We start from the raw sequence: 13,789 nt of genomic DNA on the forward strand, positions 1-13,789 counted from the left end.
CTACAAGTGGAACCCCAAGACTATATCAACAAGAACAAGCAATCCCTGTACCATCAATTTAGTAAGATCTTGGTATGACATTTGTAAGTTATTTGGTCTGAAACAGGACTTGTCACCCAAAACACCCCTGTGGCAAAACAGACTCCTGCCAATGATTTTGGATAGCAACATGTTTCAACATTGGCATGAGAAGATGTAGAACATGTAGAACATTGTTATAGAGATGGGGTACTTATGACATGTAGAACATTGTTTTATATAGATGGGGTGCTTATGTCATGTAGAACAGTGTTATATAGATGGGGTACTTATGTCATGTAGAACATTGTTTTATATAGATGGGGTACTTATGTCATGTAGAACATTGTTTTATATAGATGGGGTACTTATGTCATGTAGAACATTGTTATATAGATGGGGTACTTATGTCATGTAGAACATTGTTATATAGATGGGGTACTTATGTCATGTAGAACATTGTTTTATATAGATGGGGTGCTTATGTCATGTAGAACATTGTTTTTCTATAGATGGGGTACTTATGTCATGTAGAACATTGTTTTATATAGTTGGGGTACTTATCTCATGTAGAACATTGTTATATAGATGGGGTGCTTATCTCATGTAGAACATTGTTATAGAGATGGGGTACTTATGTCATGTAGAACATTGTTTTATATAGATGGGGTGCTTATGTCATGTAGAACATTGTTTTATATAGATGGGGTGCTTATGTCATGTAGAACATTGTTTTATATAGATGGGGTGCTTATCTCATGTAGAACATTGTTATATAGATGGGGTGCTTATGTCATGTAGAACATTGTTTTATATAGATGTGGTACTTATGTCATGTAGAACATTGTTTTATATAGATGGGGTACTTATGTCATGTAGAACATTGTTATATAGATGGGGTACTTATGTCATGTAGAACATTGTTTTATATAGATGGGGTACTTATGTCATGTAGAACATTGTTTTATATAGATGTGGTACTTATGTCATGTAGAACATTGTTTTATATAGATGAGGTACTTATGTCATGTAGAACATTGTTATATAGATGGGGTACTTATGTCATGTAGAACATTGTTTTATATAGATGGGGTGCTTATGTCATGTAGAACATTGTTTTATATAGATGGGGTACTTATGTCATGTAGAACATTGTTATAGAGATGTGGTACTTATGTCATGTAGAACATTGTTATAGAGATGGGGTACTTATGTCATGTAGAACATTGTTTTATATAGATGGGGTGCTTATGTCATGTAGAACATTGTTTTATATAGATGGGGTGCTTATGTCATGTAGAACATTGTTTTATATAGATGGGGTACTTATCTCATGTAGAACATTGTTATATAGATGGTGTACTTATGTCATGTAGAACATTGTTTTATATAGATGGGGTGCTTATATCATGTAGAACATTGTTTTATATAGATGGGGTGCTTACAGTTAAAGTCGGAAGATTACATACACTTAGGTTGGAGTCATTTAAAACTTGTTTTTCAACTACTCCACAAATTTCTTGTTAACAAACAATAGTTTTGGTAAGTTGGTTAGGACATCTCCTTTATGCATGACAAAGGTCATTTTTCCAACAATTGTTTACAGACAGATTTTTTCACTTGTAATTCACTGTATCACAATTCCAGTGGGTCAGAAGTTTATGTACACTAAGTTGACTGTGCTTTTAAACAGCTTGGAAAATTCCAGAAAATGATGTCATGGCTTTAGAAGCTTCTGATAGGCTAATTGGCATCATTTGAGTCAATTGCTGGTGTACCTGTGGATGTATTTCAAGGCCTACCTTCAAACTCAGTGGCTCTTTGCTTGACATCATAGGAAAATCTAAAGAAATCAGCCAAGACCTCAGAAAAAACAAAGAAAATTGTAGACCTCCACAAGTCTGGTTCATCCTTGGGAGCAATTTACAAACGCCTGAAGGTACCACGTTCATCTGTACAAACAATAGTACGCAAGTATAAACACCATGGGACCACGCAACCGTCATACCGCTCAGGAAGGAGATGCGTTCTGTCTCCTAGAGATGAACATGCTTTGGTGCGAAAAGTACAAATCAATCCCAGAACAACAGCAAAGGACCTTGTGAATATGCTGGGGGGATCAGGTACACAAGTATCTATATCCACAGTAAAACAAGTCCTATATCGACATAACCTGAAAGGCTGCTCAGCAAGGAAGAAGCCACTGCTCCAAAACCGCCATAAAAAAAGCCAGACTACGGTTTCCATCAGCACATGGGGACAAACATCGTAATTTTTGGACAAATGTCCTCTGGTCTGATGAAACGAAAATAGAACTGTTTGGTCATAATGACCATTGTTATGTTTGGAGGGAAAAGGTGGAGGCTTGCAAGCCGAAGAACACCATCCCAACCGTAAAGCACGGGGGTGGCAGCATCATGTTGTGTGGGTGCTTTGCTGCAGGAGGGACTGGTGCACTTCACAAAATAGATGGCATCATGAGGAAGGAACATTTTGTGGATATATTGAAGCAACATCTCAAGACATCAGGCAGGAAATTAAAGCTTGGTCGCAAATGGGTCTTCCAAATGGACAATGACCCCAAGCATACTTCCAAAGTTGTGGCAAAATGGCTTAAGGACGACAAAGTCAAGGTATTGGAGTGGCCATCACAAAACCCTAACCTCAATCCTATAGAAAATGTGTGGGCAGAACTGAAAAAGCATGTGCGAGCAAGGAGGCCTACAAACCTGACTCAGTTACACCAGCTCTGTCAGGAGGATTGGGCCAAAATTCACCCAACTTATTGTGGGAAGCTTGTGGAAGGCTACCCAAAATGTTTGACCCAAGTTAAACAATTTAAAGGCAATGCTACCAAATACTAATTGACTGTATGTAAACTTCTGACCCACTGGGAATGTGATGAAAGAAATAAAAGCTGAAATAAATAATTCTCTCTACTATTATTCTGACATTTCACATTCTTTAAATAAAGTGGTGATCCTAACTGACCTAAAAGGGGAATTTTACTAGGATTAAATGTCAGGAATTGTGAAAAACTGAGTTTAAATATACTTGGCTAAGGTGTATGTAAACCTCCGACTTCAACTGAATGTCATTTGAGCAACTTAAAGAGAAATACCATTTATCCAATAATCATTTATTTTGTTGTTTACAGTTAAGCAACTTTCTCAGAAGCACTTTTGGAGATAATACTTACCAAACCTATCAAGTTTTGAACAACTACTCCATGATAACAATGACACACACAGATTTATATCCAGAGTGTACTCATTGCTAATGCAACAATGCCCAAAACAAGATGTACATAAGTCGAGAGAGCGATGGGAATCCGATTTGAATATTACAATTGAAAAGGGTCTATGATTGAACCTATGCCAAGATAGTGTGTCAGTGACCATCAGCTCTAGATATAGACTTCTACATTACAACTTCCTCTACCAACTCTATCTGACACCTCAGGTTACATAGATATCACCCTGAAATATCAGAAATGTGTTTTAGATGTGGAACAACAGAGGACACTTTTTTTCATTCTACTTGTCAGTGTACTAAATGACAAGCCTTCTGGCATGATGTTTGTGACACCCTGGCCTTTATTATGGAGGTCCCTTTCCCACTTGAGCCTGAAATATGCTTTCGGGGTAACTTCACAAATGTGAATTTGAGGAATAACTTCAAAATCTAATTTACAGAAACCTCTCTTGCCACTGCAAGAAAATGTGTTGCATTGACATGGAAATCAGATTCCCCTCTCCCATCCCCTCTCCCATCCCCTCTCCCATCCCCTCTCCCATCCCATCCCCTCACCCATCCCCTCTCCCATCCCCTCTCCCATCCCATCCCCTCACCCATCCCCTCACCCATCCCCTCACCCATCCCCTCTCCCATCCCCTCTCCCATCCCCTCTCCCATCCCCTCTCCCATCCCCTCACCCATCCCCTCTCCCATCCCCTCACCCATCCCCTCTCCCATCCCCTCTCCCATCCAATCTCCCATCCCCTCACCCATCCCCTCTCCCATCCCCTCACCCATCCCCTCTCCCATCCCCTCACCCATCCCCTCACCCATCCCCTCTCCCAATTACAAGACGGCTCTCTGAAATGAATAAGTGTATTCCTATGGAGAAGATTACCTATGCTTTAACAAATATATTCAACCACTTCGTGGAAATATGGTAACCCTTCCTGGTCTATATGGAAACACTTCCATTGAGGTTGGAGGATGTGAGCTTGTAGATTGATGTAGCTATTGTCTCTGTAATGTACTGTTTTGTGTAAATGTTGGTATCTCTTGTCATTTGTCTTATTTAGTCATTAGTGTTATTACTATTACAACCTGCCATGTCATGCCCATATAAGGACATGAATTACCCTGTGTAACTGTATTGCACTTGCTAAAGCCCTCAGCTAATCATTCTACTAATGGAGATGACTACAGTAAACGGGTTAGGAGTAGGTCTGGGGTTGAGAGTTCGCTACAACTTAGTCTAAGACTAGGATCAGCTTGGTAGATATATTAACCAATAATGGGCTAATTCTACTGCTGGCTGCCTGGCACACAGCTAGATAAATGTGAATAGCATGCCATGGATGCTGCCAGCCCCTATTGCAAGGGTGTCCATCCATGGTCATTAAAAACAGAGTTACAGTCAACTAGATACTCCAGTGTTATTTATTCAATCCATGCACCACTCAAGCATGATATTGCTCAGCCAGCCTTATTAAGTGAGTAAACCACTTTGTATGTCTGAGATGCAGAGGCATGGATCTGTTTTGGATGTGCATTATCGATTCCAGACAGCACACAACAACAGTGCTGGTGAGCTCTTACACTATGATGAGATTCATTCCGTATTAGTTATACACAAAAACAACAGGCTACAAGTTAAGTCATAGAAAAGTTGCCTAAGCAATGAGCATCAGAGAAGCTCCATGTGAGTGGGTCCGGTCCAGGTGCTTTATCTAGTGTACTGTACATTATGTCCTATGGTCCATAATCACAGAGATATCTGTATCACATTGTTGTTGCTGTAACTGCTCTCCTTATTCCCTGTAGGTACCAGTATTTCCTCCAGCTCAAACAGGACATCCTGACTGGAAGGTTAGTTCAGTTGGCTGTTCTTATTTACACAGGTTCAGCAGCACTCTGACACACTGTTCTAGTGGACTAACACTGATTCTACCAGGCCAGCACTCTGACACACTGTTCTAGTGGACTAACACTGATTCTACCAGGCCAGCACTCTGACAAACACTTCTAGTGGACTAACACTGATTCTACCAGGCCAGCACTCTGACACACTGTTCTAGTGGACTAACACTGATTCTACCAGGCCAGCATGCTGACACACTGTTCTAGTGGACTAACACTGATTCTACCAGGCCAGCACGCTGACACACTGTTCTATTGGACTAACACTGATTCTACCAGGCCAGCACTCTGACACACTGTTCTAGTGGACTAACACTGATTCTACCAGGCCAGCACTCTGACACACTGTTCTAGTGGACTAACACTGATTCTACCAGGCCAGCACTCTGACACACTGTTCTAGTGGACTAACACTGATTCTACCAGGCCAGCATGCTGACACACTGTTCTAGTGGACTAACACTGATTCTACCAGGCCAGCACGCTGACACACTGTTCTATTGGACTAACACTGATTCTACCAGGCCAGCACTCTGACACACTGTTCTATTGGACTAACACTGATTCTACCAGGCCAGCATGCTTGACACACTGTTCTAGTGGACTAACACTGATTCTACCAGGCCAGCACTCTGACACACTGTTCTATTGGACTAACACCGATTCTACCAGGCCAGCATGCTTGACACACTGTTCTAGTGGACTAACACTGATTCTACCAGGCCAGCACTCTGACACACTGTTCTAGTGGACTAACACTGATTCTACCAGGCCAGCATGCTGAGACACTGTTCTAGTGGACTAACACTGATTCTACCAGGCCAGCACTCTGACACACTGTTCTAGTGGACTAACATTGATTTTTACCGGGCCAGCATGCGGACACACTGTTCTAGTGGACTAACATTGCTTTTTACCGGGCCAGCATGCGGACACACTGTTCTAGTGGACTAACACTGATTCTACCAGGCTAGCACTCTGACACACTGTTCTAGTGGACTAACATTGATTTTTACCGGGCCAGCATGCGGACACACTGTTGTAATGATTTTCCTATTGATCCAAATTAAATTAATGTGGTGACTTGTGTGTTTGTGGTTTGTTTCACACAGACTGCCCTGTCCGCACAACACTGCCGCACTCCTGGCGTCCTATGCTGTTCAATGTAAGTAACCATTCTCCTGGTGTCCTATGCTGTTCAATGTAAGTAACCATTCTCCTGGTGTCCCATGCTGTTCAATGTAAGTAACCATTCTCCTGGTGTCCTATGCTGTTCAATGTAAGTAACCATTCTCCTGGTGTTCCATGCTGTTCAATGTAAGTAACCATTCTCCTGGTGTTCCATGCTGTTCAATGTAAGTAACCATTCTCCTGGTGTCCCATGCTGTTCAATGTAAGTAGCCATTCTCCTGGTGTTCCATGCTGTTCAATGTAAGTAACCATTCTCCTGGTGTCCCATGCTGTTCAATGTAAGTAACCATTCTCCTGGTGTCCCATGCTGTTCAATGTAAGTAACCATTCTCCTGGTGTCCCATGCTGTTCAATGTAAGTAACCATTCTCCTGGTGTTCCATGCTGTTCAATGTAAGTAACCATTCTCCTGGTGTCCCATGCTGTTCAATGTAAGTAACCATTCTCCTGGTGTCCCATGCTGTTCAATGTAAGTAACCATTCTCCTGGTGTTCCATGCTGTTCAATGTAAGTAACCATTCTCCTGGTGTTCCATGCTGTTCAATGTAAGTAACCATTCTCCTGGTGTTCCATGCTGTTCAATGTAAGTAACCATTCTCCTGGTGTTCCATGCTGTTCAATGTAAGTAACCATTCTCCCGGTGTTCCATGCTGTTCAATGTAAGTAACCATTCTCCCGGTGTTCCATGCTGTTCAATGTAAGTAACCATTCTCCTGGTGTTCCATGCTGTTCAATGTAAGTAACCATTCTCCTGGTGTTCCATGCTGTTCAATGTAAGTAACCATTCTCCTGGTGTTCCATGCTGTTCAATGTAAGTAACCATTCTCCTGGTGTTCCATGCTGTTCAATGTAAGTAACCATTCTCCTGGTGTTCCATGCTGTTCAATGTAAGTAACCATTCTCCTGGTGTTCCATGCTGTTCAATGTAAGTAACCATTCTCCTGGTGTTCCATGCTGTTCAATGTAAGTAGCCATTCTCCTGGCGTCCCATGCTGTTCAATGTAAGTAACCATTCTCCTGGTGTTCCATGCTGTTCAATGTAAGTAACCATTCTCCTGGTGTTCCATGCTGTTCAATGTAAGTAACCATTCTCCTGGCGTCCCATGCTGTTCAATGTAAGTAACCATTATCCTGGTGTTCCATGCTGTTCAATGTAAGTAGCCATTCTCCTGGCGTCCCATGCTGTTCAATGTAAGTAACCATTCTCCTGGCGTCCCATGCTGTTCAATGTAAGTAACCATTCTCCTGGCGTCCTATGCTGTTCAATGTAAGTAACCATTCTCCTGGCGTTCCATGCTGTTCAATGTAAGTAACCATTCTCCTGGTGTTCCATGCTGTTCAATGTAAGTAACCATTCTCCTGGTGTTCCATGCTGTTCAATGTAAGTAACCATTCTCCTGGTGTTCCATGCTGTTCAATGTAAGTAACCATTCTCCTGGTGTCCCATGCTGTTCAATGTAAGTAACCATTCTCCTGGTGTTCCATGCTGTTCAATGTAAGTAACCATTCTCCTGGTGTTCCATGCTGTTCAATGTAAGTAACCATTCTCCTGGTGTTCCATGCTGTTCAATGTAAGTAACCATTCTCCTGGTGTTCCATGCTGTTCAATGTAAGTAACCATTCTCCTGGTGTTCCATGCTGTTCAATGTAAGTAACCATTCTCCTGGTGTTCCATGCTGTTCAATGTAAGTAACCATTCTCCTGGTGTTCCATGCTGTTCAATGTAAGTAACCATTCTCCTGGTGTTCCATGCTGTTCAATGTAAGTAACCATTCTCCTGGTGTTCCATGCTGTTCAATGTAAGTAACCATTCTCCTGGTGTTCCATGCTGTTCAATGTAAGTAACCATTCTCCTGGTGTTCCATGCTGTTCAATGTAAGTAACCATTCTCCCGGTGTTCCATGCTGTTCAATGTAAGTAACCATTCTCCTGGTGTTCCATGCTGTTCAATGTAAGTAACCATTCTCCTGGTGTTCCATGCTGTTCAATGTAAGTAGCCATTCTCCTGGCGTCCCATGCTGTTCAATGTAAGTAACCATTCTCCTGGCGTCCCATGCTGTTCAATGTAAGTAACCATTCTCCTGGCGTCCCATGCTGTTCAATGTAAGTAACCATTATCCTGGTGTTCCATGCTGTTCAATGTAAGTAGCCATTCTCCTGGCGTCCCATGCTGTTCAATGTAAGTAACCATTCTCCTGGCGTCCCATGCTGTTCAATGTAAGTAACCATTCTCCTGGCGTCCCATGCTGTTCAATGTAAGTAACCATTATCCTGGTGTTCCATGCTGTTCAATGTAAGTAGCCATTCTCCTGGCGTCCCATGCTGTTCAATGTAAGTAACCATTCTCCTGGCGTTCCATGCTGTTCAATGTAAGTAACCATTCTCCTGGTGTTCCATGCTGTTCAATGTAAGTAACCATTATCCTGGTGTTCCATGCTGTTCAATGTAAGTAACCATTCTCCTGGCGTCCCATGCTGTTCAATGTAAGTAACCATTCTCCTGGTGTTCCATGCTGTTCAATGTAAGTAACCATTATCCTGGTGTTCCATGCTGTTCAATGTAAGTAACCATTATCCTGGTGTTCCATGCTGTTCAATGTAAGTTCCCATTCTCCTGGCGTCCTATGCTGTTCAATGTAAGTAACCATTCTCCTGGTGTTCCATGCTGTTCAATGTAAGTAACCATTATCCTGGTGTTCCATGCTGTTCAATGTAAGTTCCCATTCTCCTGGCGTCCTATGCTGTTCAATGTAAGTAACCATTCTCCTGGTGTTCCATGCTGTTCAATGTAAGTAACCATTATCCTGGTGTTCCATGCTGTTCAATGTAAGTTCCCATTCTCCTGGCGTCCTATGCTGTTCAATGTAAGTAACCATTATCCTGGTGTTCCATGCTGTTCAATGTAAGTTCCCATTCTCCTGGTGTTCCATGCTGTTCAATGTAAGTAGCCATTCTCCTGGCGTCCCATGCTGTTCAATGTAAGTAACCATTCTCCTGGTGTTCCATGCTGTTCAATGTAAGTAACCATTCTCCTGGTGTTCCATGCTGTTCAATGTAAGTTCCCATTCTCCTGGTGTTCCATGCTGTTCAATGTAAGTAACCATTCTCCTGGTGTTCCATGCTGTTCAATGTAAGTAACCATTCTCCTGGTGTTCCATGCTGTTCAATGTAAGTAACCATTCTCTTGGTGTTCCATGCTGTTCAATGTAAGTAGACGTTCTCCTGGCGTCCCATGCTGTTCAATGTAAGTAGCCGTTCTCCTGGCGTCCCATGCTGTTCAATGTAAGTAGCCATTCTCCTGGTGTTCCATGCTGTTCAATGTAAGTAACCATTCTCCTGGTGTTCCATGCTGTTCAATGTAAGTAGACGTTCTCCTGGCGTCCCATGCTGTTCAATGTAAGTAGCCGTTCTCCTGGCGTCCCATGCTGTTCAATGTAAGTAGCCGTTCTCCTGGCGTCCCATGCTGTTCAATGTAAGTAGCCATTCTCCTGGCGTCCCATGCTGTTCAATGTAAGTAGCCATTCTCCTGGCGTCCCATGCTGTTCAATGTAAGTAGCCATTCTCCTGGCGTCCCATGCTGTTCAATGTAAGTAGCCATTCTCCTGGCGTCCCATGCTGTTCAATGTAAGTAGCCATTCTCCTGGCGTCCCATGCTTTTCAATGTAAGTAACCATTCTCCTGGCGTCCCATGCTGTTCAATGTAAGTAGCCATTCTCCTGGCGTCCCATGCTGTTCAATGTAAGTAGCCATTCTCCTGGTGTCCCATGCTGTTCAATGTAAGTAGCCATTCTCCTGGCGTCCCATGCTGTTCAATGTAAGTAGCCATTCTCCTGGCGTCCCATGCTGTTCAATGTAAGTAGCCATTCTCCTGGTGTCCCATGCTGTTCAATGTAAGTAGCCATTCTCCTGGCGTCCCATGCTGTTCAATGTAAGTAGCCATTCTCCTGGCGTCCCATGCTGTTCAATGTAAGTAGCCATTCTCCTGGCGTCCTATGCTGTTCAATGTAAGTAGCCATTCTCTTGGCGTGCTGCTAAAGATATGTAGCTACTGGTAGTTAGTTCATGCATTTGATCTCTCTGTTGCTTCATACAAGGCTACACAGTTCCTGGCCACTAGGCAACTCCAACGTTTTTGTTGTGAGATGACTAGAAAGATGTGTGTTGTAAGCCTTTAGCCGAGAGTCAGTGTATTCACCAGGACTTCCCAATGATCACTCTGTGTGTGCTGCCCTGCATAACTTTTTACGACGTCATATCCAATTTATTCTTTAATTCTCTCACCCAATAAAACAAGCAGTTTGCAGCGGAGCCTGAAATCGACCATAATCCTCTCTTTATGCCCTTGTTGCTTTTTTAAATTGAATTAACCTTTATTTAACTAGGCAAGTCAGTTAAGAACAAATTCTTATTTACAATCACAGCCAACGTTAGCAGGACATGGAAAGCTGTATACGGAACGCTATGCTAATCATTAGGCTGTTTCTCCCCATCTTTTGTCCCAGATTGATTTGTGTGGTATGACTATTTTGTGCTGGTAGTGTGACTGGCCATTCGCCAAGCATGCTCAGGACAGCAAAGCACAGTATAGTACAGCACATAACACAAGAGGTTGGGGAGAACAGGTTTATGGTAATGGCTGACGCAGAATGAGTAGAATGGTATCAAATACATCAAACACATGGTTTCCAGGTGTTTGATGCCATTATTATTACTCTGTAACCAACATTCTAACTAATAAACTAGCACGCTGACTACTGTAACATGTTAGCATAGTATAGCCTAGCCTAGCGGTCCACAGCTAGCATAGAGCCACAGCCTACCATTGTGATGGGCCCTTTAGCCTGAGGAGTGTAGTTTACCAGCCTGTGTCACCAGATTGACCTGAATAATGGCTCCTGACAGATTGGAGAGGGGGTTAGCCAGGGGTCTGTCCCCATTCAATCTGTCCACATCCCCACTGCAGTGGCCTGCTGAGGCTTGCCTCTCTCTCCAAACTCCCCAGGGAGTCTCATGGCTATATAGGTCACTGGAGGGATTTGAACTGCACCTCCAACATCTAACACAACCTGTGAGTGTCCATGTCCAGAATCTCACTTAGCTCAGTGTCCCTCCCCAAGAGAAGGTTTTCATTTCATTGTAGCCATGGGGATAGCGGTATGAATCATTTTAGCTTCAATTAAATGCTGCTGGTCATTCGGTTAGTTTTACCAAATCAATGAGGCTGGTCAAATTCGATCAAGAAAAGCACTCTGCTGAAAGCTTTGGCGTTAGTGCTGTGTAGATATTTATTTGCATACTGCTAATAAATCCATAGGCAATTGACCGGTTAGTTTGTGGGTCTTTTTGTGTGTGATGATTAGATTGAAAGCTGTTTTGAATTGATCTGTTTGTTTGAGGCCGTGGTTAAAGGGATTTTCCCCCAGAGTCAGATGAAGTCGTGGATGTCATATTTATGTCTCTGCGTCCAGTATGAAGGAAGTTAAATGTAGTTTTCCAATCCAATGCTAACTAGCGTTAGCGCAATGACAAGAAGTCAAACTAGGCATGACTTCCTGTCATTACGCTAGTTACCAGTTGCGCGAACGCTAGTTGGCAACTTCCTTTAAAATGCACGCTGAGACATTGTCAAAATCACAAACTATCCATTTTAAAGCAGCAATCTGCAGTTGCTACATCCATTTTTGGACTTATAAATGAGTTATGAATACCCATTGATTCTTGGAGAATATAACTAATACACGCTTGTTTTATTCCAATGTTTGTAAACAAACACTGTATAGCTTCAACATGCTTAAAACTATACATGTTATATTGGATGGTCAGTCCTTGAATTCCTCAGCTTTTTCACAAAAACAGAGGCAAGGACACTGCTTTGTTATTGTTACAATGAAGGATTGTCCCTTTAAGAGGTCCACTCTTATGAATTGGTGTCTGTTTCACACACGACCACAAGCTAATGGATTTGAGGTACTCAGCTACTGTAGTGGTGGTTGGTGCTCCAAAGCTTCTCAACCACTTGTGTATTTTATAAACAGACCTCTCAACCAGGCTTTTGATTGAGGTTATTGTATTCATTACTGCATTGATAGGCAATGGTTTGTCTGTCCAGTCCAATATAGGCCTACTGTTTGCTGTGTATGATACAGGCTATGTTTGTCGACTTAACTGTCTGTGTACTATTGAATAGATTTTCTCTCTCTGCGTTGTGTAGCTGAGTTGGGAGACTACAGTGACTCGGAGCATGCTCCTGGCTACCTCTCAGAGTTCTGCTTCATCCCCAACCCACCACAAGGGTTCCACAAGGAGGTCACCAAACACCACCAACAGCACAGGTAGAGAGGCCCATCTTTATGTCCCAGGCACACATGTTCATTCACAGCTGTATACTTGTCACTTGTCTGCCCCAGCTCTTATAGCAGACTAGGTTTTCATGGTTTTATTGGGTGCATTTCCAGGCATGGTCTCACTGTGCTGCTCTATCTTCTGTGAATGGATTACGTGCGTTTGATTAGAGGAACCGTCTCCCTCTCATTTATCTCTCTCTCGTTCTCTCTACTTCTCAGTGGTCTGTCTTCTGCCCAGTCAGAGTTTAATTACCTGAACACAGCACGGACGCTGGAGCTGTACGGAGTGGAGTTGCACTATGCAAGGGTAAGGCTGCTCCCCTGTGTGTCTGTCACTGCTACAGTAGAAAGGGCTTGTCATAGCAGCACTGATACCCATGTTCCATACAGCTGTGCCTTAGCTCTAGAAAAGCCTGTGCCTTCTAAGCCAGCAGGTAGAAGTAGGTTGAGGCAGTGTACAGTAGTATGTAATTCCTCTGTCCCCAGCTGCCAGGGCCTCATGAAGCCTTTAAAGGGATACTTTGGGATTTTGGCAATTAGCCCCTTTATCTACTTCCCCACAGTCAGATGAACTCCTAGATAAAACATGTATGTCTCTGTGTTCAGTATGAAGGAAGTTAGAGATAGTTTTGTGAGCCAGTGCTAACTAGCGTTAGCGCAATGACTGGAAGTCTATGGGTATCTGCTAGCATGCTAGTAGCGAAGCTATCTCGAACTTCCTTCATACTGGGCACAGAGACATAAAAATGGTGTCCACAAGTTCATCTGACTCTGTGTAAGTAGATAAAGGGCCTCATTGCCAAAATCCTGAAGTATCCCTTTAAGGCTGAGGATTCCTTTATAGCTGAGGAACAGCAGAACCACTGAGCCTTGACAAGCTGTGTCTGTGTGTCTGTGGAGTCCACTAATCCAGCCATTGTCTGGAGTACAGAGAGTTCCCTCATTGTCCGATTTAGACAGACTTCTCTTTTTGTCCCAGATAATGTGTGTGTGTGTGTGTGTGTGTGTGTGTGTGTGTGTGTGTGTGTGTGTGTGTGTGTGTGTGTGTGTGTGTGTGTGTGTGTGTGTGTGTGTCCGTCTGTCC

General features: G+C 42.9%; 1 protein-coding gene across 1 annotated transcript in view; it reads left to right on the forward strand.

The window, feature by feature from the left end:
- Window positions 1-13,789, forward strand: part of LOC120064248 (tyrosine-protein phosphatase non-receptor type 4-like) — a 103,723-nt gene that overhangs the window by 56,358 nt on the left and 33,576 nt on the right. The window contains exons 6-9 of the mRNA XM_039014683.1: window positions 5,077-5,121; window positions 6,285-6,337; window positions 12,573-12,693; window positions 12,925-13,012. Coding sequence (XP_038870611.1) covers window positions 5,077-5,121; window positions 6,285-6,337; window positions 12,573-12,693; window positions 12,925-13,012 — 307 coding nt within the window. The remainder of the gene's footprint in view (window positions 1-5,076; window positions 5,122-6,284; window positions 6,338-12,572; window positions 12,694-12,924; window positions 13,013-13,789) is intronic.

Source organism: Salvelinus namaycush, chromosome 19, assembly GCF_016432855.1.
Source record: "Salvelinus namaycush isolate Seneca chromosome 19, SaNama_1.0, whole genome shotgun sequence".
NCBI classification, from domain to species: Eukaryota; Metazoa; Chordata; class Actinopteri; order Salmoniformes; family Salmonidae; genus Salvelinus; species Salvelinus namaycush.